This window comes from Cotesia typhae, unplaced genomic scaffold, assembly GCF_013202065.1.
Source record: "Cotesia typhae breed Kobodo isofemale line unplaced genomic scaffold, CoteBio_Ctyphae contig_22, whole genome shotgun sequence".
Taxonomy (NCBI): domain Eukaryota; kingdom Metazoa; phylum Arthropoda; class Insecta; order Hymenoptera; family Braconidae; genus Cotesia; species Cotesia typhae.
In genome coordinates, this window is record NW_027423728.1 from 3,119,243 (window position 1) to 3,146,148 (window position 26,906).

The window sequence follows — 26,906 nt, forward strand, 5'->3', positions numbered from 1 at the left end:
CAATAGCCAAACTTTAACACCCGTTAAACATTATTACACGATGTTAAATTTTAATCAAACCTGCAATCTTCCGGCAATTCATCCAAGTCCTCAAGAAAACTTTTTGAAACAGACATTAACGCCTCCTGAGGCCATTCATGGAACCAATTTATAGCGGTACAGTTTATAATCGCTGGAAATTTACGTGATCGAACTCGTAAAGTCGAGCCGACTGGTGAAAAACACAAAACAACTCTAAAAATTATTTTTCATTACTCTTACTAAGTTTTGCTAAGATTCCTATGAGGGGTGACTTACTTGAGCTGCCTCCGTACGCGATCGATAAAGAACTTCCAACAGTTTTCGCGACTGTCTAATATCCCCGCTCCTTTCACTTCGTTTCTCACTCCTGAAAAGGAGACAAGCCCATGATTAATTCTGAAGAAACATCAACAAAATCTTGCTACATTTACCTGCAATAATGTTCTCAACTTCATCTTCTGGAAATAAATCTGGGACCTCTCCAGAAGCAAGCATGTCGTTGATCAGAACAAGAAACTGCTCATTAGGGACCTGGGCATCGGTCATCAAAAACATAATCCCAATGTTCTTCATCCCTGATTTCATGTACAAACCCGCTAATTCCATCTTTAGATCTAGCACTCCGTATCCTTTTCGAAGTTGGATTTGGGACACTTCTAGAGAGCTTATAAATGCAGCTAACCTTGACAAGCTTTGCTTTCCAGAACCCCCTACGCCAACTAGTAGAGCGCTACCGCGAGGAGACTCGAGAATTCTGTTAATCCTGCAGACATGCATCATCGCGTCCTCAAAAAGAACTAAGTTCATTGCTGCTACCAAATCATTGTAACTGACAAGAGCTTCTGACAGCAGACGGTGAAGAGTAACCCAGTTCTTTATTGGCATGTATTTTGGTTCACCCACTCCACCTGAAATCATAGTCTCATTACAGTGAAATGATTTGCCAGGTAAGGTTAATTACCTGCAAAGTGACAGTAAATATTGGGTTTCTCCAGAACAGCGCCTTCGTCAATTTCTTCAGTGTTCTTTTTCAAGATATCTAACTGCAATTTTCCAAAACTGTCAATATCTTTTTCATCTGTAAGTTTATCTCCATAAACACGATGTGTTTCATGCATCCAGAGACGGATTATGTCGCAAGGTTGCTGCAGGCACTCGTTTCCACTGAACAGCATTCCTTGGAAGCAATTGGACAGCTCGCGGAGATTGAATATGTAGTGAAACTTAGTCGCTGTTGGCAAAAACACCTGACTGCAACGATTGTGAAGCTGCAAAGCCGCCTGGACGATGTTGTTGCACAGGTCGCTGACACAGAGAGGGAATCTGTGCTCCAGATTTGCCAGATGCTGGGACAAAATTGATGAATAAATAGTGGTAAGTGATTCGTGATTGGGAAAACTAACAGCAAACACTGCGAAATGCCTTTGCAACCTTGGGTTAATCGTGAAAGAACCAGCGGTTGGATTCATGCAACTGACGTACTGACAGTTGTGAATGTCTTTGAGGCTCAGTTTAGTCCGATCGTACCAATGTCCATAGTCTAAGTGCTGTCTGATCAAAGTATGAGGCTGAACAGTCCCGTAGGTATCTACTTCCGGCATGTTCATGTCGTCGATGAAGTAAATCAGAGTCTTACTTCCCGGAGGGCCGTAATTACGACCAGCTTTCTTTTCCAAAGGTTTTTCCAAAATCTTTTGCAACATTTCCGATGATGTATAGAAGTTGAAAGGCACATTTGTGACTGCATAGTTTTCCGATAACTGGAGAAGTTTTTCCGACACCAGAACGGTTTTTCCGCAACCAGCTGTACCGACAAGCATCACGGGGTTCTTCTCAGCCATCAACAAGTCCAGAAAGAATTTAATCCTGATCGACTCTGAAGTGTAGACCAGGGCAGCCTGCAAAGGCATATCTGGATCCAATTCAAATCTGGGGACTCGCTCAGACCAGGGCGTAAATTCCTTAGTTTCGGAGTCAATGTAGTAGTCAAAAACGGTTCCTTGAGATGGAAATCTTATCTGTTTGAATTCGTTAACCCACCATTTATTAAACTCAACGCGATAGTCAACAGTTTGATCTTGAAACATCGCAGAGCCAAATGCCCAGACTGCTGCGAAAACAAAGTACAGCTCGTAGTGATCTTTGGTGAACTCGGTTGTCGTCAATTCTGGCCTGAGAAGACAGTGGAGAAGATGACACAGCATTTCAACGTGTGCCATATCCGCGATGGGAGTGATTTTTTTGAATCTTGTCCTTAGAGTCTCCAGGCAGATGGGAATGTACTTATCAAAAAGCGTTACTAAGTTTGATTTTTCTGCAGGGATGGTTCTCGTCTCTATCCAACTGGTTACATAAGGATTCCATCCAAGATCCTGGGAGTTTATATATAGGATTCCAGCTCGAGAAACGGTAGCAGGCGTCGCTGTCCTCAGATTGGAGATTTCAAAAAGCAGCCTCATAGCTGGAGTTAGAGCTATTCTTTCATTGCTAGCAAGAGTCAGAATTTTGTTGTCGTCCATCACCGTGTTCAGAGATTCGATCCACATGGGGTCAATGTCACCATCTAGAATGATCCATTTAGGATTTTCGCCTCCCAAATTAGCCTGATCTCTCATGATCACAGAAAAGAGCCCGTCCTTCCATTCGCGAGTCGCAGGATTGATGATTCCAAAAAGTTCATCGTTAGTCACTGCCTTAGGATTTAAGTCATTGTACATAGGCTTGCGTTTAATGTTTTGGTAAGTACGGAAAAGCGTCCTCCACACTTGGGTCTTACCACAACCAGCAGTCCCGACAATAAAAACCGAATGACGAACTTCTAATAGCTCTTCCAATTGGACTACCTTTAAGATAAACCCGTCTTCTGGTTGGAGAAGTAAATCAGCTGCTGCTTGTTTGACTGTTTTTTCAAACTCAACGTCTCTCTTTCGAGGAACATCTAGCGCAGGGAACAAATCGGCAATGAGACCCATGAAGACTGGCAAATCATCCGATACTACCTTAGGAATGTTGAAGTCCCTCAAAGCTCGCATCAAAACTTCTTCTTCAGGTCTTCCTGGATCACCGCGTTTCAGACTTCCCGCAACAACTAGCACCGATTTGATGGCCCTGAGTCCCCAATCGTAGTGGTCTTGCTTCGACAATAATTCCTTACAAAGTGTATAGAGTGTTATAAATTTCCGGGCTAGTACTCTAGCTTCCTGGAAGCCTTCTGCTACCAACATGATTTCGCAAATCAACTCAAAGTCAGGCACTACCATGGCACAAGGTCTGAACAACGCTTTAAGATTCTCCGGTAATTCTGTACGACCTGCATAACCTGGATTCATAGTAATGAAAATCCCTACTGTGGGTTCTAGGCCAATTATGTCGCCCATGAAGTTGAAGGTCTTTTTCTTGTCACGAATTGCATCTTGGACGCTTTTGACTTGGACTGCAACTACAGACAGCACTTCAACAGAAATACGATTGAATTCGTCGAAGCATCCCCAAGCACCAGTTTGGGCAAGACCTTTATAGATATTTCCACAGGATTTGTAGTCCATTTGTTCAGAACAGTTAAAGACATAAACCATGATCCCTAAAGCACGACCCAGATCTTTTGTAGTCTCTGTTTTTCCGGTTCCAGCTGGTCCCGCTGGTCCTCCGCCCATTATTAAATGCAATGACTGAGTCAATGTAATATAACATCTGTCCGTCAAAGGAGTTATCACCAACCTGTAAAAATCAAACAATCTTTAATATAACTAGATTGTTCTCAGATATGGAGAAAAAAAATTTCTACCTTGGAGTATTGCCCAAGTATTCATGAGAGTACTTAAACTGAGCATCGCAAATATTGGCAAAGCAATCCTTCTCCTTGTCATCCCAGCGATGTCGAAGTTGGCTTTGCCATTGAAACGCTTGAGCTGTCTCAACCTTGGCCTGAACCAGCTTCCCAACAACGTCTCTCGAGTGGACATCAATAGTACAAATAGTCATCACCTTTTGACGGTCCTGCTTACTTAATTCACCCAACAGAAGAGTGATCAGAGTACTCAATTGCAGAATTTGCTTTTTAAGATAATCTTTCAGCGCATTGTCATAGCCTTCCTCAAGACGCGAAAACGCCAAATTGACCTCAGTGGTCCACCAGATTTGTGTCCCACAGAGAGACACCTGGGCTGGGTAATCGAACAGCCATTGTTCACGGGGCTTTTCCTCGTAGCTTACAACAGCTTCACTGAAGTAATGCCGAATTGAAGCTCGCATTACATGTTGAAGCCGATTCAACCAGACCTCGACAGCCCCGTCGCAAGACATTTCACAGTTAGTAAAGGCTACATACTCGCCATCCTTCGCATGCATTCCTTAAAAGATGAATTAATCAATTAATCTATTATTGAATCAAAACTACAATTGCCTTACCAACAGCACGCTTAACTTTGTCATTATTGTCATCAAACTTGAGCCGTGCCATTGAATCAAACAGTTTAGTAAGATGCTTAGCGACAATCTCCGGTTGGTTTCCATTGGAAAGGATGTCCAGCAAATCAGTCGAAGAAATGAAGTAAAATCTTGGAAACGCAAGCCTCTTGGTTTCCAAATATTCAGCCAATGCTTTTTCACAAAGAACAAGTTCTCGTTGAAGGACATCCAGCGCAGCAGCCAAGCCATCGCGATTGGTAGCTTGGACAACATTCGGTGTTTTGGCCATATCTTCTGTTATCTTTTTGAATTCAGCGTCTATCCTGTCAAATCGATCAGCATCAACTGGCAATTGTTTCCTAATATCTTCAGAAGATAAAAAAATGCTTTCCAAGTGCATCCAGGTTCGCTGAACCTCGAACCAGACAGTAGTCACCTGGTCAGCAATACTCAGCTTCTTTTGCCACGCTGACACTTCTTCCAAAAAATGCGCGATGAACTTGGAAGTTATCAGGTTTTGCAATTGCACCTAATACATTGACCCAAGTTATTTTCAAAGCAGTTATTATCAATATTAATGACTAATCACCAGGAAAAAGTTGCCTAGAATGGCCTGATATGAACTGATAAAAAAAAAATGACGATTCAAGAAAAACTTTTTCTTCAAAATGTCATTCTTGTTTTAAGTCATTCAATTCTCTTCACTTAAGAAATTGATTCTCGAACTCAAAAAATTTGGTTGTTTTAGAATAAGATATATACAACTTCGTTTAAGAATTTCTTTCTTTTGAATTAAAATAGACGGTAACATTGGTTCAAGAAATTACCGACTTGTTCGAAGTATGGCACGACTCTTGAATTAAGATATTATTTTCCTCGTTTTAAGCATAAAAATTTTAGTATATTTGCTATTATTTGTATTAATTCATATTTTTCAGCATATAGAGAAATACAAAGTTTTTTTCTGACTTAAACTTATGACATTAAAAAAAAATTTGTTCCCGAATCAACAATCAATAATTTTTTAAATAAAATGAAATTATTCTTTATCGAAAAGAATCATTTTTGAATAAAGAATTCAATTGTATTGATCGAAGATAATATAGTCTTGAACCAAGTAAAAATGTTATCGATCGGAGTGATTAGATCTTTCACTGCAAGAAACATTAAATTAAGACAAGAATTTTTTGAAATAAGACAACTAGTTCTCTTCAAAATAATTTTTTTGGAGCAAGAATTTTTTTTCTTGAATGAAGATATTTTTTTTATCAGTGCCGTAAATTTTGATATCAGACCAAAGCAAGACATTCAAAAAATTTTAAAAAGACATTACAAGCTATGTCAGAAAAATTTCAGGTCATCAATAACCTGGTTCTCCTCGAGCGTCTCTATCAACTCTTCACTAGCTCTCAAAAGAACAGCTCCCGTCCGTTGATGAACTTCTCGCTCGAACTCCATCATTGACCATGTAGAATTCAACTCGCGCAGGTACTTCTCCATGGACATTTCCTTGACAGCTTTGTCAACGATATTTTTGACCTCTTCCTCACACTCGTGGAGGTTCAGTTCGAGCAAATCTGCTAGGGTTGTCGAATCGTCCATCACGAATCGTACCTAAGAACAAATTGATCTTAGTGCTTGTTTCAGCCTAGGTTCGGCAAAACAAAAATTATTTTTAGCAAGATTAGTGCAGGAATCAATGATGTGAAATAATTAAGCTCAAGCTTTTGTCAATGTACTTTATTGCATAAGTTTACAACAATGAACAATGGTCATGGTTATGAATTATGACTTGATAATCTATTATGACTTATGACTAGCAAATTATGATTTTGGTACAACTAAATGTGCTAAATCGTGGTATACAAATGATCGAGGTGTATAAATATCTTTATTTACAAATCTATCTAAATATATATAGGAGACTTTCTGTAGATATAGTTGCTCATCACGATATCTCTGAAACTATAAGACGTAGAGACTTGAAATTTGGCAGGAATATTCCTTTCTCCGAGTAGAGGTCAGCTAAGAACGGATTTTACAAAATTCCACCCACAAGGGGGGTTGCGGGGGGGTTAACAATGAAAAATTCCCGTTTTTAAACTATAGCTTCTATCAACTTCAAATTTGGTAGAAATCTTCTACAAGAGATGTAGAAATAGTCTATGAATGAATTTTACGATAGATTACCTCACAGGGGGTTGCGGCGGTGGGTATCAACTATGAAAATTTTTAATTTTAAAACTACAGCTTCTACAGCCTCCAAATTCGGTAGGAATTTTCTTTAAGTGATGTAAAAATTATTTATAAACAAATTTTACGATAGCTCACGACACAAGGGGTTGTGGGAGTGGGTGTTAACATTAAAATTTCAATTTCCAAGCTCTAGCTCCTATAGGATCCAAATGATATAGTGACTGCACATTGAAAGTTACAATTAATATTAGCTAGAATTATCATATGGATAAAAAGTACAGGCCAATCCTATGGACTTTAGAATCTGAGCAAGTCAAGACAATACTCCAATTAAATTTAAGTCTAGATTTAAAAATACAATTCTATAAAGCGCCCAGTGGAGCGGGCGGGTAATAGCTAGTATATAGTATAAAAGTGTAAAAATCATCATATAAAATTAAATATTTAATTATATATAATCGTACCGTGCGTTTATGTACAGTGGACTTACGGTCATTTCTGGAGTCATGTCACCCAATCTCTGTAACATCGATAGCGTATGTACAGCAAATTTATGTGCGAAACTATCAACTAATATTATTGATAAGTATTGATTGGATATGGATTATGATTATTGCTATAATTATAGCTTTTGAAAGGGCTGGAAGCTTAGATTATAATTAATTTGAATTGTAAAAATTAGAATTTTATAATTTTAAATCAATAAATCTGATCAATTTCATCAAATTAAGTGTACCTTGGTACTGTTCATCAATTGTCGCCAATGTCTCTCGCGAATTGCCGGATTTTGAAGCTCCCCTACTGCCCGCAATGAAGTCAGCATATTTTTTACCGTAGCTTCCAGCTTTACGTAAGCGTCCCACGGCCTCATTTCTTTGTCCAACGAAACTGAAATGAATCCGGAAGAAATTCGATCATTATTCATTTTTAGGCTCACAGTATATTGCGTCACAATTCTCATTATTTACGACCAATAACTCATTTCTAAAATACTCGTGACGCTATCGATTAAAAAAATTATTGGCACGTAAAATTTTAAAGGTAAATTAAATAATAAAATTAATGTGATTTTTCGTCAAGGATTTCCCAAAAAATGTTGGCTGATGTTTTACCTATTTCAATACATGTCTATGTTTAACTTGAGTAATTGATGGACGTAAACAAAATATTTGTAATTCATTGCATTAAGTATGGTTAAACACAAATAGTATGTAATTAATAGCCGTATCAAACAACATGTTGTTGCAAGTGTCATTAGATTTATTGTGATTACTTTCTATCCAATTTGTTTGCATATTTCGACGTTGATCTATTCTATAATGTAAATAAAACAAATTATGTTGAATTTAACAATGGGAGTCGGGGTATATAAGACCGAAATTTTTTCTGTAGAATCATAACGAATCAAAATGATGTGTAAAATCAGTATTTTGGTAATTACTGCCGTGATCTGCTTCACTTGTAAGTAATTTTTTAATTTCTGGATCAAAAAAATTTTCTGATTAAAGTAATTTTTAAAGAAACTTTTTATATGACCATTTTTTGCCTGAAATGGATTAATCTGGTTACATATGACCGTATTAGGCTATTTCTGAGGATAAAAAAAAATCTTTAGTATAATTTTTAATTTTATATACACTGAAAAAAAAATTCTTGACTGGAATGTAAATTTTCTAGGCTCAGGAAATTATCAAGGAAGATTGAAAATTTCTTGAATGAAGTTAAAGACTCTTTTTCTTGAGGCAAGAAAAATTTCTTGAGCCAAGAAAATTTCTTCTTGTTCCAAAATAACTTTTGTTTTCCTTAACTTAAAATTTTCTTGGCGCAAGAAATTTGTTTTTTGTGTGTACTTTTCTTGAAAATGTTTTTGATAATTATCATATTTAAAAAGCCAAAAATTGGCTTAGTATTTTTTATTATTACTTTTGATCAAAATAATTACATATCAAACCATATCAGATCAGATATGGGCATTTAAAAATTTTTTGATAGGGATATTTTATCTCACACTAGAAAATTTTTTCACAGATACGTTTGATATTTGTTAGAAAACATTTAGAGAAAAAAGGAATCCTTTATTCAATTTTTATTAAATTTTTCTAGGAATCGAAGCAAATCCCTCTTATAAATACGACAAAAATGGGTGTGGCCCAAAGGAACATTTTATTGAAAATTATGAGTTTTGTGAGCCAACTTGTACCGATGCTCATCCATTGATCTGTACAAGAGTAAGTACAATGACATCGATTATAATTGAAAACATTGAAAATTCGGAATATTAAAATAATATTTCCATTTTTTAAGTTCGGAGGATCAAGCTGCTATTGCGTGTCAGGCTACGCCAGAAATGACAATGGGGATTGTGTGAAAATTGAAGAGTGTCCTAATCCTTACCGTGGTAATATCATTTAACCCGACGACTCATTTGCTTTTACAATCAATTTTTATTAAATTTTTCTAGCTGTAGATGCAAAACCCTCTGACAAATACGACAAAGATGGATGTGGCCCGAAGGAACATTTAGTTGATAATAATCCTAGTTGTGAGCCAACTTGTTCCAATCCTCATCCGTTTATCTGTACAAGAGTAAGTACAATAACATCGACTATAATTAAAGATATCCAAAATTCGGAATATTAATATGGTATTTCCATTTTTTTAGTTGGGAGGACCAAGCTGCTATTGCGTGTCAGGATACCTCAGAAATTCCAATGGGGATTGTATAAAAAAAGAAAAGTGCCCTAAACGTCGCGGTGGTGATATTATTTTCCCCGAAAATTAATTAGATTTTGCTCTTACATCATCAACTAAAGTGCAATTACTTTTAAAAAATGTCGTCGTCGTTACTGTAGAACAATAACTTGTAGAAAAATTTCAACAGCTAATTACCGTCTTGCATTAAGTACCAACTGTGAGCTCTCAAGTTCGGGTTACAGTAATTGGTATCCCTGCAGGGTTCCATTACTTTTAACTATTTTCCTGGTATTAATTACACTTTTGTAAACATGTCCTTACATTTAATAAACGACATTATAAATAACTAAAAAACTCTTACCTCGAATTTCTTTGGCGAACTTTTTGCACTCAATGTCCATGTTCTCAACATCGATTTTCCTCCAGGGGGTAGTTTTCCAGCCCTCTATGCTACTGCGAACTATGAAGACATAATCCCACAGTTGCTTCAGCATCCGAAGTTCACGTCTGCATTGCTTCAATTGCTTGAATTCCGGAACGGAGACTTCGAACAGCGAGGCCGAATCTTGGATGTCTTTCATCTGCCTTTCGAGCATGCAGAGTTCCCGATCGGCTTCGTCCAACAATCCGTACGCGTTTTCGCAGTCGTATCTGAAGAATGCGTATCGGCGGAACGCTTCCCGATAATGGCAGATTGTCGTGTCAAAGGCGGATATTCTTCCGCGAATCCTTGATACTTCTCCTGTTTAGTGATATCTAATTTCAGTTTTAGCCCAAATTAGCTGTATGATTAAATGAATAAGGAAAAGTGTGTCCCTGGTGTATTTAGATGACAGAATTGATCTTTTAAGTTCAATTTACTATAATTGGGAAAACATTAATCTGAATTTGTGTCTTTTCAAAATTTTATATGTTTTTTATCAATAGTAAATCTATTACGATAACTTTTTCAAGTAGTTCTAAATAGATTCGAAATTTAAATTAAATAAAATTTGGTTATTTGTTGATTTCGTTTTTTGTTTATGTGAATGTAGATTAAGGCGCTTAAAAAAAAATTTTTTTTTTCCGAACCAGGCTCAAAAGTTTTGTATAGATGCCAAAATAGGCCTCTAAAAATATGAGCCCTTAATATTAAGATTAAGGTTATCCGCATCGCACTTTTCGATTTCTCATAAGAATAATACGGGAAAAAAAAAATTTTTTTCTGATTTTTGTAACTCATATGCTCTGCAATTTCCATCAAATATTTCTATAGAGAATTGAGCGCTCTACAAAAAAATTCTGAAGTTATATCATTTTTCGAAGAATCAACTCATTCAAAAGTTATTCGAGGTCAAAGTTAAATTCATTATCAATTTAGTCGTTTTTCTGAATGATTTAACAAAAATATTACAGATACACAGATTTGTCAAAATGATACACAGTAAGAAAAATTGAGGTCAATTTTCTAATCCAAGGCGCAAAATATTTTTTTGTCAATGTTTTGTTGAATTCAAGTTGATAATTATTAATTTTTGACTTTTTTTTTAGTAAAATCTACAAAAAATTCAACATTTTTTTGGGAAGTTTGGCATGTTAAATTTTTAATAGTTTTTCAGTTCTATAAATTTTTTTTCAAATTAATTAATTTTGTCTTAAAAATTTATTCTTGTTAAAATTTATATAAAAAATACCCAAATTATTTATATTTTGATTGAAAAAATTGAAAAATCACTAAGCCATAGTTCTTTTATTCACCATTCAAAAGACTTGGCAGTCATATAGTGACTAAGAATTGTTAGTTTAAGGGGGGAAATACGTGTAGAGGCTTGAAAAAATTCAAAATTTTTTTTTTCATAAATCGCTTGTAAAACTATTGAAAAATATACAGTTAAAATTTCAGGTCAAAATTATTATTCGTTCAAAAGTTACAAGCGGTTTAGTAAGTGCGCTCGGTACAGCGCCCGAGAACATAATTACCTGAACGGAGCGGTCGGTTAGGGTCGAGTAGGTAGTCATTCATATACTTCCAGGTATATATTTTTAAGAGAGAAAGGGAAAATGGGCAGATGTTCTTTTATTTTATTCGTATAGAAGCTACTAGAAGTATTAGTGTCCTTGTAACAAACCATAGTGTAATATTAGTTCATAACCGACCTTCGTAGCGTGTGTTTGCAATATTAGTAAAAAATGTCTTCGTATCCAAAAACAGGACGTAGTGATAGTGCTCGTCGTAGTAGACCACGCAAAAGATCTTTTCACGGAAATCAGTTTTCAAATACTGAATCAAACGAGTATGGTGATAATAACGAGAGTATAAGTGCCAAAAAGCTATCAAATATAATGAGTGAAAATGTAATTGTTAACCCATTACATTTTTATAGAATCATAGCATTTTTTACCGTCTTCACAGCTTTATCGGATATTCTTATATGTCGAAACTGTAAGCAGAATGTTAAATTTGCTGAAAGTGGAAAACGAGGCCTCGGATTCAAGCTCGTTGTTAATTGCATGTGCGGATCGAATTGATAATTATTATATAATTATTAATATATAGCTTGGGAAGAAAACCATGATGAAGAAAGCTGCACACAAACACATGAAGGATCTGCGGGAAGTATGGAAGTTGAAGCTATCAAAACGATGTTTACAAGGTCAGAAGAATTACACGGAGTAAAGTACGGTAATTATATAGGCGATGGAGATTCCAAAACATTCTCAGCAGTGATAAAATTGAACCCGTATGGTGATGAACTGACAGTAACTAAAAGCGAATGTATAGGTCATGTGCAAAAAAGAATGGGAACGCGACTCCGGAGCGTAAAAAAAGAAAAACATTTGGGCGGAAGAGGAAAGTTGACAGAAGTTTTAATAAAAAAATTAAGCACTTACTATGGACTAGCAATTAGGAGAAATGTAAATAGCGTTGAAGATATGAAAAATGAGATATTAGCAACTTATTTCCATATGATATCAACAGATGATAATCCACAACATGACAAATGTCCAAAGGGTGTAGATAGCTGGTGTAAGTGGAACGAAGCTAAAGCTCTGGGGACAGAACCTCCAAAACATCCGACACCTTTGCATCCTGACGTTCAAAAAGCGATTTTTCCAATTTATCAGGATTTATCCCGGGTAGATTTATTGGAGAGATGTTTAGGAGGCCATACTCAAAATGCTAATGAAAGTTTTAATTCAACTATTTGGCGTATGGCCCCTAAACATTTGCATAGTGGTTTAAAAACTGTTGAAATTGCTGCATACTTGGCTGCTTGCTTATTCAATGAAGGCAGTTCAAGTATTTTATTAGTCATGAACGAGTTAGGTCTCATCGTTGGGAACAACAGCTTCAATCACGTACAACAATCCGACAGTCAGCGCGTAACCCGTCAGAATCGACGCAGCTCCTTGGACAGTAAAGAAGCCCGAAAAGCACGAAAAGAAAAGCTACAAGCTCAAAATGAAGCATATGAAGCTGAAGAAGGCTTACAATATGGTGCTGGAATAGCTGATTAATTGGTAAGTTGTTTCAATTCGTTTAATACAACTTTATATTAACCTTTTGGCACCGTGGCTTTATTTACCGGTAACAATTTATCGAAACAAAAATTTTTCATAAAAAATTTTTCATACAAAAATTTCTCACTCAAAAATTTCTTGATTAAAAAAATTCTCACAGAGCAAAAAATTATCATTTAAAAGTTTCTCAAATATTTTATTATCACTTTATCATTAAAAATTCATAATTAAATAAATATTAATTTTAATAATAATTAATAATACCAAATAAATTTTGACAATGAGAAATATTGCCTTTGTGAAAATATCGAACAAGAAATTATTGCTGATAATTTATGTCGCGAGAAATTATTGCATGAGAAAAAAGAGACGGTCACCTTAACTTTTTTCATCACTTATTTTTTAAACGCGTTTTTCTCGAAACTAGTTTTTCGAACTAGTGTACACTCTAGCTTAAAAAATTTTTAACCAATCATCTTCAAATTTAGTATATTATTTCTTTAATAACTAATTTTTTTATACTAAACAATAAACAAAAAAAAGGTAAAAAAACATGACTTACTTTCACAGCCGTCAAAAAAATGAAAAAAAATTTTTTTTTTCTTTAAAATGAGATTCATATAGAAGATACATGTCTAAAAAAAGTAATAATTTTGATGTATTGATTTCAGATAAAAATTATGGCCTCCATGATGTACACCAGTTGCGAAGTCGGACGACAACCTACGAGATGTATCAGCTGATATCTTTACTACTTTTTAAGTTTTATTCTTGTAAATGTAAATTTTTACTCTTCAATATATGTATAAAATAACCCAAAAGTTTGAATAAATAATATTAATTTTTTATACCTTAAAATAATTGATTAAAATCTGCTCGAAAACGGCCATCTACACGTATTTCCCCCCTTAAATTATTTGACGTCAAACTCACCTGCTTGCAGTGGCGCCACCTGTTGCTTGACGATCAAAGCTAATTTTTTGGTGTTTGCCCACTGTTCGGGCAGTTCCTGAAGAAAAACATTAACCTCTTCGGGGATATCCTGGTCGTAGAACTTGAGGAGCTCGATAGTCTCCTGCAGAGGTTGGAACATGTCATCCGTTATGGGCTGACGTTCTTTTATTCGCATCAAGTAACCCATGACACTAATCAGCCCGGCGTAGTCCCCTGGTTGGATTTGCTGGAGTAGACTCTCGTCAGCCAAGCTGTCGATAAAAATTCAAATGAGCCAGTTGATAGACAAAAGGATCAATAAATTCAAATGAAGAAAGGGAAATATAAGTAGACGTATGATGCTGATGTTTATGGCGATAATAATGAGTAACGGAGATTTTTACGAACCGAATAAAGTTCCCGAGATCAGATAAACTGGTAGTGACTCGTTCGACTAAGTGTTTCTTGAACATACTGGACCATTTGCATACGGTATTGAGCAAGGATTGCTTGAAGGGTCGGAGGTTTACTCTAAACCACCCGCAAAAAATACGCGATGGTTTCATCTCCTCGATCTCGAGATATAGTCCCTCATACAAGTCAATCTGCTCACGGAATTGATCCATCCGAGGGGTTGCTTTAGGCGGTGCTTTCGGATCCAGCATCGCTATCATTTCCATTTCTTCTATGGTCAATTGACGGCCGTACTCCAGGAATTGGTGCATTACAGTTTCTCGATCTTCTAACCATAGATAGGCGTATCCTGTTCAATTGTTACAAGAGGGATTAGTTAATTGCTTTAGTAATTTTATGGGTATCTAGAAATACTAAATAGAAGATACAAATTTTTTAATTAATTTTTGATAGACTAAACAAAAAAAAAAAGTTTACTTTTTCTTCCTAGTTATTTTCTTGAGCGAAAAAAAATTTTTTTTTGACACAAGAAATTTCACTTATTCCGACAAAATTGATTATCTTGCCTTAAGAAATACGTATCTTGATCCAAGAAAATTTATTTGTCAAGAAAATTTTCTTGTTTTGAGAAAATTCAGCATTTTGCTCCAAAAAATTTAGTTCTTAATAGAAGTAAATTTTCTTGTCTTGAGAAAATTTCTCTCTTGCTCTAAAAAATTAAATATCTGGATAGAAGTAAATTTTCATTAATATTTTTATTGATTAACATGTCAAATGGGAAAATCAAATAATATTGAATCATTTTTTTTTTCATTCAATATGTATAATTGCACGCTAAAATAATATAAAATGGGTATTAAATATTCAAGAGAAAAACTTTCTCAAGGTGAGAAAATTTTTTTTTCAGCTGAAGTAAGTGGCGTTGCTTCCCTCTAAAGTATCTAAAAATCTTGATCAATTATAAAAATTTATTATATCAAGTATTTATGATGATTTGAATTAAGAAAAAATTACTCCCACCAAGAATAGAATTTCAAGAAAAATTTTTACTTCGGCCAACACAACTTTGGTCTTCTTTCAGGCACCCGAAAATTTTCTTGAGCCAAGAATTTTGTTCTCCAGTCAAGAAATTTTTCTTTCTCTATAGAGGATTAAATTAAAACTAATAACTAAATTTCGAACTGTATTAAAAAAATCATAACTTTTGATCTTATTAGAATAAATAAATTGATTTAATGGTAGAGAGGAGACTTTTAGCCATAAATTCCATATATATAGTATATTACATACCTAGGCCAGTAAAATAAGAAAAGTTGAAACGGTATATTTCTCTTTTTAAAAAAAAAAATCCACTCGTCCTCTTTGGTCACCCCTAAATTTATTTAGGGCGCCACTGGATTTTTAGACACAGTATCCAGAAACTGGACCAGAGCATGGAGTAAGTTCTACAAGGTCGTGAGAGATTGCTGGGAAGAAAACAGAAATCATCAAAGAAATTCATTTTTTAATTTATTTAACCCACCCATTACAATGATATTCCCCTTTCAATTAATTAACACTTAATCCTAGGTCCTATTCCCGTTTATAAGACGGTTTCCTATCATAGTGGCTAATCCCGACGATACCCTCTTATGGAGCGACTATACCGCGGTTTCTATCATAGTTGCTTATTCCCGACGGTACCCTCTTATGGAGCGACCATACCGCGGTTTCTAATCATTTTTCATATTTCCATATTTCCATAATTCCAAAATTCTAATAGTTTCATAATTCCATAATTCTACACACGCACCCACAATGTAATTATTATCATTCAAACACACTAATTAAAATTTCCATACTTTATTAATTATTTTCTAAAACTATTATTTACTTTTACTTTCCAAATTAAATCTGATTAACTAATTTTCTAAATCCAAATTAAATTTCAATTATTAAATTTTCTCTTGAACAAATTTTTCATTCCTTCCTAATCCAAATTCCTATAGCGATTAATTTCCTTTTTAAAATTCTTAACTAATTTACTGCCGTGGTCTTAATAATACAACAATAAATATTTAATACTAAGAGGTCTTCGTATCTCGTATTAATAGATTAAAATTTGATGACAGAGGTCTTAATAATCTGCCGACAAAATATTCGCTACGTCCTAGTATTTTACAAATTTATTTTCCCTTGTTTTACTTTTGTTAATTTTATTTCGTCGGAACTTTTGTAATAAAATTCCACTTAATTATTTTAATTATAATTGATTTCATTTCATTTGAATTTAATTTTACCGAATTTTATAAATTATCTTATTTAATATGTTTTCGTTTTGTCCAAATTATTTGTCAGAGTTAATTAATTAATTTATTTAGTTTTAATCTCTGAATTAAGAAATTGGCAATTGGTTTTATTTCACTCAATTTTAACTAAATTATTTTACTTGTCTCTGAATAACTGAGTTTATTTTATTTTTGCTAAATTACTTTCTTTTACTTTCTTTGTGTTGTACGAAACTTCGAATTTAGTTTATTTTAATTTTGGGGATTATTTTTCACTTTATAACGCCTTGAGATTTTTAGTCTCGACCTTGTGTGTCCTTTACTCAGCGTTATAGCTCAAGACAAGATGACGGACTCTCTCCCAAACTTTTGTTGAATTTTTCTTCAAGTGAAATGATTTATTTTCTACTTTTATCTAAATGATTTTAACAATTAATTTTAAAATTATTTTCTGATTCTAATTTTACTTTTGTTATATTTCACACAATCAAAATTCGTTCCCAAATTATTTATATTGATTTTAATTAATTTTAACTTCTGATGATTTTACTAAAATATTTTACTGAAATTATTTTAATGATTTTAATTGACACAAAATTAACTGATTTTACTCAAACTCAATTACCAGAGTTCAAATTTTCACGTGACACCAAAATCATGAATTAACAAACTGAAATAATTCCTAGTAAGATTAATCCAGACTCTGCCTACGTGTTTAATTAATAACCCGAAATAATTCCTGGTATTATTAATTAAATATTTAGTTATTTCATTTCTGACTTATTCTTAAATTTATTCTTAATTTTATTCGGACTTTTATTCTGATTAGTTACCAAATTTTGTTCTTAAATATTTCGTTAATTATTTTTGATGTTCAGTTAAATTTACTAGTACTTAAATTTTGACTAAACCAATTGCTTAAATTTTGGCAAGATTAATAAATTAAATTTTTATTAAAAACTAATGATTGTGATCGAACACGAAATGGCGATAACTTCCAGCCGACATAAGGCCTGGCTAATGCCACTTCACCGAGAATCTATTTAGACATATTTATTGTACCTGGAGTCTTCTTGGGTTTTTCTTTCCTCAAAATCCCTCGACGCTCTTACTTCCAGATTTCTCGTTTTTCCTTGATGTTTTCCTCGATGAGGTCTTATTGTCAGCACGGTCCTGAATCGCCACTTCGTAACTTAATTCTCAGGGAATATTTTATTCTGGAACACGAAATTGTTATTAGAATATTTCTTAGATTAATTAAACTTAAGCGAGCTGGCATTGGGCCTAGCACGCATTAAATTTAACTAAATTTTATCGCCTCGTTCCACAGAAAACAATAGAATAAAAATAATTACCTGAGAAAGATGTTTGCGATGTCGATTCTTCGATCGTTCGAACACAATAAAACTTACCAAAATTTGTTGGTTTGTTTCTTCTTGGCTCTCTCTTCCCCACTCTCTCTCTCTCTCTCTCTCTCTCTCTCTCTCTCTCTCTCTCTCTCTCTCTCTCTCTCTCTCTCTCAGCGCTGGCGCTACCCTCTCGGGGACTTACTTACTAGCTTAAGACTATTGGCGCGAGTACTTCGGAGCACAGCGCCCTGGAGAATTGGTCGATAATTATAACTCGGATCGAAGACCTTCTCCGGATAAGGAAGGTCCCGTGTACTCCGTTACAAAGTCTCAGATCACATGTAATTGTTGACCGAGGCGAAGCCGAGGTTGACAAACATGTGATCTGAGGCTTTCTTATTTACTGGCCAAGGTGTGTATACTATTTTTCTGCTCGACGTAGCTGGAATGTGGCAACTTTGTTTAGCGCAGCGGCCAGAAAGTTGCCATTTTCCGGCCGGAGAGCAGAAAAAAAATTTTCTTCTCGCTCCAATATTTAAAGATGTCAATTATTAAAAAGTTGTAAGGATAAAACCATAATGTTCGAATACTTAAAAATTTTTCTTCAATGTGCAGACATATTTTTTGAACTATTAAAAATTAAGAAAAAAATTAAATTAAGTTATAAAAAAAACTTTTGCCTGCAACTTTTGAATTGAACTTTTTTTCTACCTCCAATATTAATCGATAAATTATTTCGACGTTCTTACTAGCAAATTGTCTAACTCCATTTTAGAGAATCTCCCATTTGTACTAAAAAAAAATTATTTCAAAATTTACTATCACTTTAATAAACAATTTAATATCTAATAAAGATATAATTTTTTGGTTTGGATCATTCAAATAATTTATAATCGAATTATTGCTACATCAAAATGTTAAAAGATCACCCTCTAAAAAATAAAGAGTTAGACCAACTGCTAATTAGACCGTCGATTTATTAAATGCTACTAAAAAAATTTACATATTTTTGGATATTTAAAAATTTCGGCCTAACTTCAAACCTCATAAGGATTTATGAACAAGGAATATTTCTACCTTCAAATATCCCACAAAACTCAGTAGCCTCATTAATAGCCTTATTGACCCCTGACATTATTTCATTCTTCATTGCCTTAATGTCCACATCAATCTCAATATCATCCCTATATGTAGAAACATTTTTCTTCAGCCTCGGAACCAGAGTCGCCATGTTCATGATATCGCTCAGTAAACTAACAATCAACTGCTCGAGACTATCAGGATCATCAGGATCTAGCGAAGGCTCATAGTACAAATCAGGCTCTCTCAATTCCAACTTAGCTTCCAACAGTGGTTCTTTCTGGCCCACTGGGTCCATATTCTCCGAGAGATAACTTAAGCAACAGCCAACGATCTTCCTCAACGACTCAATGACTATATCATCTACATATTCAACGTACTCCTCCCAGGCTGCGTCAACCTCTGATGAGATCTCGAAAAGCGCTTTGTTTTCTTCGAGCAGCTTGTGAATCTGCTCAGAAGCCTTCTGTATGTCGGCATATCGCTTGGCTACGTTGTCAGCCCTCTCATCTAATGCGAGCAGCGTATCTTTACGATGCTCTTTGCGCTCAATTAGAGGGGTTCTAGTCCAGGGCTCTAAAATGTCGTGTATCTTATCAATGTTCAACTGGATTGCCTTCAAACGCTTCCAGAGACTCTGGACCAGAGTTTCCAGTTCATTTATGTAGTCCGCAAGATTGTCCGAATCCCAACAAAGCTCTTTTTCCCCCCGTGCTATCATCGAGTCTATTCTTGCGACCTCTAATTCGATTAAATTGTATTCTATTTGACGGGAAGTACGCCGGATATCGTTGTAGGCTGTTACGGTTGTGCTTAAGTGGTTTAGAAATTTACGGAATATTTCTGATTTTTCAGCTACCTAGAAGAAAATTTTTTTTAATTATAAATACCGTAGTTTTTTTATCCGTGAAAAAATTTTCGTATTAGACTACATCACGCCTGATATGGAATTATTATTGATTTATTTCATAATTAAATTATAATTATTAATTAAAAATTTTTTAAACAGATAATTTTTTTTTTAATGCATCAAGAAAATAAGCTTGATTAATAATTGGACCGAAAAAAATGTTTACTATAACAAATTATTCAAAAAATTAACAATTACAAGAATTTGATGAATGCATTCTTTTAATGGATTAAAAATTACAAATCTTTAATTGTTGATTTAGAAAAAAAAATTGAGAATTATAAATCATTAATCATTAAAATAATTAAATTAATGCATTCTCCAAGAAAATTTAATTTATTCAATTGTTAAAAAATAAATAATTACAATAAAACAAAGTGGGCATCTATGACCATATCAGATCTTACCAAAAACTATATCGCGTTCCAGATGCCATAAGGGCGTATACCGGCAAAAGGTCCCGGTGAAAAGCCATAAAGGCGTATAAAAAACTTTTGTTCGGGAATCGACGTAGTTTTGTCCGAAATGTGGAGAAATGCTAAAAAAAGATTTTTATACGCCCTTATGGTTCCCGGGACCCAGATCGGATACTATAAGGGCGTATATTAAAAATTCTGTTTTTTTTTTAAGTCTAAAAAAATTTTTGGTTTGAAGAAAAATTTCTTTTTTTGTATTTCTACACGTTTCACACAAAAATACATGACCTTCCAAAAAAAAATTTTTACACACCCTTATGACATCTGTAGCGCGATATATGGACACATCAGATTGTATCAGGCCAAATATCGACATTAAATTTTTCGATATGGTCATATTAGAAAATTTTTTCACGGAAATAATTATAAAAAAAAAAAAAAAAAAACATACTTTAAACGCAATCTCAGGAATTTCTGCCAGAGAATTTTTCTTCAAGTAATTAACCTCAACTAAAGCAGCCAATAAATCGGCATCAAAATTAACCTTCAAAAGAATAGAAACCCGATCACGTGTTAACAAAGTATACTGTAGTCCTTTCTTAACAATATCGGGTACCAGGTCGGTCCAGTCTTGAATGAGCTCAGTATCATTATCGGTGAGCAAATTAATCAATCTTTCATACCTCTTACTAATTTCCTGTCCCTCCTTGCTCTCAACAATACTGCAATCAACCGGGTGATTAATGGGCTTGCCCCGGTTATCCCTCAAATAAGAAGGATGCCTTCGTAAATCTTAGTAAGTACTCACCATGGCTGAAGAGTTTTGAATGACTGCATTGGAAGATTTATTCGCTGTCTGAGCATACTCGTGAACTGCAATGCCGCAGCAAGAGGCGGCAAATCGGCAAATGCACCGCGAACTCCGCGATTGAACAGCACTTCTACCATTGTCAGCTCATTATTAAGTAGCTCGTATATTCTTGAGTACCGATCCGTGAACTGCTTGCGGATCACTGGTCGGTTTAGAACAGTCCCCGCTATGTTGATCAGCTGAAAACATTTGCCCGTGAAAAAATTTTGATTTGTTCAAAATCAATCAAAAAAACAAAATCATCATAGTCCGTAATTGAAGCTTTGTTTTTTTTTAAATTAAGGAAATTAGTCTTTAACAGTTCATTAGAAAATTTTCTAGAGAAAAGGTAGTAGTTTATTGTTGAAAAGAAAAAAGATTAAATCATTCCCGATATAGTTATAAATTTTATACTTTGAAAAGATATTTCCGAGAATTTTAATCTAAGCAAAAGTGCAAGGCAATAAAAACACAGGGATTTTTCCTATTCTTCCAATGTTAACATAGGAATTTTTTCAATGGTAACATGATAAAAATATCCATGTGACATAAGAAAAATTCATTTATGACATAAAAAAAAAATTTTTTTTTTCAATTGAAAAAAAAATAGAAATCGAAAAAACACCATTCTGAAATTTTTAGGATATTCGTAGAAAATGTGAAAGTTTCAAATGAAAGAAAGAAAAAATAAATTAAAAATGTTTATCATCGAGAAATTCGGAGTTTTTTCGGAAAATCTAAAAAATAACAATGAAGATAGGTTCGAATCATTTTTTTCTATTTTTTCTCAAAAAGAACGTTTAATAAAAAAAATTCTAAAGAAAAAAACATCCCGAAAAGTCAATTTTTGAAAAAGTTATGGCAATTTAAGCCACACCCTCCATAATCTGCTGGATTTTTAATTTTTTCGAAATGTAAAGCAAAATTTGAAAAAAATTTCCTCGAATTTTTTTATCACAAACCGACTGTATATCACTGTTTTACTTTTAAATTATCTAAAATTGCTCGAATGAGAAAATTGTTATGTAAATTTGTAATTATTAAATTAAGTTACATAAATTTTAGTGATAAATGAATTTTTTTTATGTTGTATGGATTTTCTATCCCCTTTAATAAAGAAAAAATTCCCATGTCAACATAGGAATTTTTCCTATGCAAAAATAGGAAAAATCTCTGTTTTTTTCGCCGTGTATAATTAAAAAAAATTTTATAATTCAAAAATTATAAAATTTTATAAGAATAATTCTTGTATTAAAATTACCCAAATTAGTAAAAAGAAAAAATTGATTCATATCCAAACAAAATTTTTTTGAAACAATTGGTTTTAAAAAATAGTTTTTTTTTTTTTTTTTTTTATTTTATTTTAATTTAAGACCTAGACTTAACTCTCTTGTAAGAAGACGATTCTGCATTCATGCGCCTTCTGTCGGAAATTTTCAAGACTATCTTTCGTCAAAAATGATCTCTCAGCACATATTAACATATCCGGCCATATCAGAAATTTATTCACGGGAAACTACGGAGCAAACGTAGATAAAGACAACAGAATACTGATGTAATAAATTGAATTAGTTTGTAGCGAAGCCAACGGGTTACTTATATTTCGTTATACTGTATTACATATTTCGAGAATAAATGATAACGCTAATATAGTAACGAAAAACATGGTGATACTAAACCTTGAAAGCACTTTCCAAATTGCTGCAATCGTCAAAAGCTTGGCAAAGAATCGCTGCCAATTTGCTGTCTAGGTCCATGATTGATTCGCTGAATTTGGCACAGTCCACTGCGAAGGATTCATCGTCAGGCTCAAGTACGTCGCTAGCTCGTGCCGAGAAGGATGCAAACAGTGACTGAAATTCCTTAACCACAGCGACTATTCGCAAGCTCAACGATCGTCCCAGTATCCCGCCAATTTCGATTTTTTCGAGCTTTGAGAATTCCAAAACCGTTCGGAATAACCATTCGATGTCTGCAAGCCGCTTCAGGAATAGGTCAAGTCGATTAAAGATCGCTGAAGAATTGAAGGTCCAGGGTGGAGAGTCTGCCCTCATGCCAGGCTTGGAGCGAGCTTTTTCAAATTGGTACTTGAATTCTTCTAAAACACCTATTAAAAATATAACCCGTTAGGATTTGATAAAACCTGTTAGTAGTAAGCTTAGTAAATTATAACTTGGAGTTACTTTTCGAAATTTGGACACGCTGGAGAGCTTCATCAACGTCGCTTTGAAAGATTGATGAGGGATCCAAAAATTTTCTAGCTGCTTGAATCAACAGGTTTGAAATTTGCCGAAAAAGAACTATCAACTTTGCTGAATTTTGGTAGTACCGAGCTTTGGCCCAAGCAAGACCAACCACGTGGATCAAAATTGGTATGAGAGGCTTCGCTTCTGAGAAATCTACTTCCTCGATTGCTTTGAAGGACTTTCTGAGGGGAGTCAAGTACATCGAGATCTCTTTGGCTTCTGCTAGTGAGCAGACTACGTTGTTAAACAGGGTCCGAAAGCAAGGATAGTATGCGCTGTCTGTTTTTTCCAAGATTATCGCCATTTTGCGGACACGATCTTCTCTCAGTTGGTCAAATATGTACCTAACATAAGTCGTTGATGGATCCATCATAACGGTTCGATGATTCTTGATCCCCAAGCAAAATATCCCGGACAAATATCCCCAAAATAAATATCCTCAGATAAATTATCTTAAATAATTATATTTTTCAATAAAAAAAACAATGCAAAACAATAAATTTGAAAAAAAATTATCAATTTTATTTTAACACTTATTAATAGCATTTCAACAAATATTCGTAGTACGACTTTACAAAAATTTTAAATATTGATTTTTAGGTAACATTTGTCAACTGTATTACAAAAATGATCATGCTTTAATTATCGCAAATACAACAAAATGAAATCAGTTGATAAAAAACAAAGAATACCACAAAATTAATTGTTACCAAAAAATTAACTATCAATAATACTAAAAATTATAATATTTTTTAATATTGGAACTGTCAAAATATAAAAAAGAATTGAATTCAATCAATTATATAATGTAAATAGTTAATCAAATATAAGGTACCTGAGGGTAATCAGGCCTAGCTAAGGGAAATTTCGAAAAAAATCAAAAATACTGCATTTAATCATTGTAATGTATCATTAATTTTTAAATTAATACATTAGCCATAAAATATAGTGGGGTAATGGTAATTTTCACCATAAAAAAACACAAAATTAAATTTTTTCAAAAACCTTGCGAATAGGCCTTATTTTACTACGGTAGGATAATAAGGCCTGCGGGTTATACATACTGAAAATATTTACACTATACTTGATAAAATTGATATTAGAGATCAATCATCACTTAAATTAAGCGACAATACTTTTTAAGATGTTGATAAAAATTAGAACAATGATTTTAAATTATTAAATATAAAATTATAAAAAATGTTTACCATTTACTCAAATCGTTTTTTAGAAATTCTTCTGCGCTACTTTAGCATAAGGCGGATGATGAAATATCCAAGATAAGAAACGTTGTATCGGGACTCTATAAACTTGTAACGACATTTCTATGCTAAATGCTTCTACTAGAGAAGTCTTTAGTGGAAGCGGTTTTTTTGAATAGCGTTTCTATCACTTAGACCTTATTACCCGCGGGTACCTTATATCTTAATTATTGAAAGAAATAATTTTTGGAACATTTCTCAAAAAACTAATCTGGAAAGAAGGGCATCAGCTTGTTACCTTGTTGTGCCCTTTTATCATGGATCTTTTTGTGATATTTAGTCTCGGGGATATTTATTTTGGGGATATTTTGTCGGGACATCAAAAATTCTGATACCACCACAATACATGCATCTAATAGTATCAAACCCTACCTCAAATTGGTAAGACGTTTCGACCAGTACTCAGTCTCAACATTAGGAGTTGGGTTCTGGCCATTATCAAACGCAGCTCCAGACTCCTGTGTCACGACATCGTTCACCAAATAAGCCCATTTTATGACTACACCTTCGATCGCACTTTTCAAGTAGAGATCAACAGCTTGCGGACCTTCCTGAGTAACTTTCTTCTCGACCTCGGCGACTTTTTCTAACCCCGCCGGCATGGGGAGAACCGTCCTTCCATTAACTTGACCCTTCACCTACACCCGGAAACTTTCAATCGAATCAATCAATTCAATCGAAATAAACTAACGTATGCTTTACCTGGTACAAAGTTCCTCTGATCAGATGGACCTGCCTGCTGATGTCCTGGACCGCAATTTCTGGCAAGTCCTTGTGATTTTCAGACTTGCAAAGTAAAGGTGCGTACACGTTGTCCACCAAAGTCGCTAGTTCATCAACAACCCGATTTGACAAGTCTCCTAGGATCAACATCGAGGCACATCCTTCAATGTCTTTTGGTACTGGAGTCATTCTTACTTTTACCGCGTAAGTTCCTGCGATACAATCACATCATCATCATCATATTGATCATGGTGTTCTTTGAATAAAACTAAAATAAATTGACAATGCACTGACCTTTGGTTCGTTGACACGGAATCGGAAAATTGCAAGAAGCCACAAGTTGGGCGTTCGGTGTCAGAACCACAAACAAAGCTGCTGGATAAGGATTGTCCAGAAAGTCCAGCACCGCGTTGCGATAGTCCTCCGTCAACAGCAAGCGGCTCCATTTCTCGGGCTTCAGCTTAAGGGATTTTTGGATGCACATCCCGATATACTCTAGCCGATGATCGGTAGGAGATTCTGGTCCTGCCATCAGTGAATCTTTAATTAAAAAATAATTCTGTCAGATCGGGAATAATAGCCATGGTATGATAGAGACTTAGCAGTTAGACTGCGACTGTAGGCTTGAACAGAAAACAGAATAGAAGATGTCTCGCGCTGAAAGTAAGGTCGCATGTCGAGGATTGTCATGAGACGCACGGAATATTCCTAGCTACCAAACAACTGACGTTGCACGCGATCTCTTTAAAGTTACAGTACCACGGTACCAACTTACATAAAAAGTTGTTTTATTCAACCGAATTACATTTATTGCTCAGTTGATTTACTTTAGGAAAACAAGCCTATTCTGGTTAACTATTTTATCTGCATGGATTAGTTCCTGACTAATTTATGTTCGAGTGTTGGTAGATTTGATACTCTCAAATACTTCGGTTAAGTATTTATGTTGTACATATAAATTACACTTCGGCAATAATAACAATTGATAACACTAAGTAAGAAATTTATATCTTTAACGTGTAAAAAGTCATTTTTATTTTTATGTATATTGTATGTATCCGACCATATGTAAAAAAAAAACTTGATAATTTTAGAAAATCCCCCATTTATGCGAAATATTAGTAAATTAAATTTTTTTTTATCTAAAAATAAAATTTAATCTTTATTATGTAAGGAATGAGCAAAATTTTGTGACCAGTGTATTTACATGTTAAAACGAAATTTTATGGTTAAATTTGGTATCGTAGAAAAGTTTTGACTTGGAATTGTGCCTTTTCGTAGTTTCATATCATTCTCACCAATAGTCAATTTATGATGATAACTATTTAGACTGCATTCGAAATTGCTCTATCTCTAGATACATAATTAAGAAATGACCTTGTATCTTGTGAACTATTGACATTTTTAAAGATATAAGCTTGTCCCGATGTTACGCTCATCAAGACCTTTCATTCAAGTACCCCCATCAATTTTTCATATATTTTATATATTTATATATATTAGGGTGTGCCAAAATGTAACTTTTGAGAGAAACCTTTCAAAATTAAAATTTTGAGTTCCGCTTTTAACAGGGGCTGCGTTTGGGCATTTCCTGAGATATTTTGAGGTGAGACGATAGATTTGATTTTCATAGAATT

The 26,906-nt window shown here is 34.2% G+C and overlaps 1 protein-coding gene and 2 long non-coding RNA genes across 3 annotated transcripts in view; 1 reads left to right on the forward strand and 2 right to left on the reverse strand.

Annotated features, from left to right (window-relative positions):
- Positions 1-23,656, reverse strand: part of LOC141524609 (dynein beta chain, ciliary-like) — a 37,749-nt gene extending 14,093 nt beyond the window's left edge. Inside the window, 16 exon segments of the mRNA XM_074238632.1 lie at positions 61-234; positions 298-388; positions 453-929; positions 983-3,738; positions 3,806-4,370; positions 4,429-4,957; positions 5,797-6,042; positions 7,361-7,512; positions 9,680-10,060; positions 13,753-14,024; positions 14,161-14,515; positions 18,860-19,721; positions 20,640-20,910; positions 20,997-21,238; positions 22,718-23,145; positions 23,222-23,656. Of these exon segments, the coding sequence (XP_074094733.1) occupies positions 61-234; positions 298-388; positions 453-929; positions 983-3,738; positions 3,806-4,370; positions 4,429-4,957; positions 5,797-6,042; positions 7,361-7,512; positions 9,680-10,060; positions 13,753-14,024; positions 14,161-14,515; positions 18,860-19,721; positions 20,640-20,910; positions 20,997-21,238; positions 22,718-23,145; positions 23,222-23,654 (8,234 nt within the window). The 5' untranslated portion in view covers positions 23,655-23,656.
- LOC141524611 (uncharacterized) lies at positions 8,680-9,632 on the forward strand. Its single transcript, XR_012478732.1, has 3 exons — positions 8,680-9,022; positions 9,086-9,210; positions 9,287-9,632. It is a non-coding gene; the product is annotated as an uncharacterized LOC141524611 (long non-coding RNA).
- On the reverse strand, positions 15,663-17,831 carry LOC141524610 (uncharacterized). Its single transcript, XR_012478731.1, has 2 exons — positions 17,789-17,831; positions 15,663-17,650 (listed from the first exon to the last, which is right to left on the reverse strand). It is a non-coding gene; the product is annotated as an uncharacterized LOC141524610 (long non-coding RNA).
- Positions 23,657-26,906: the final 3,250 nt, after the last annotated feature.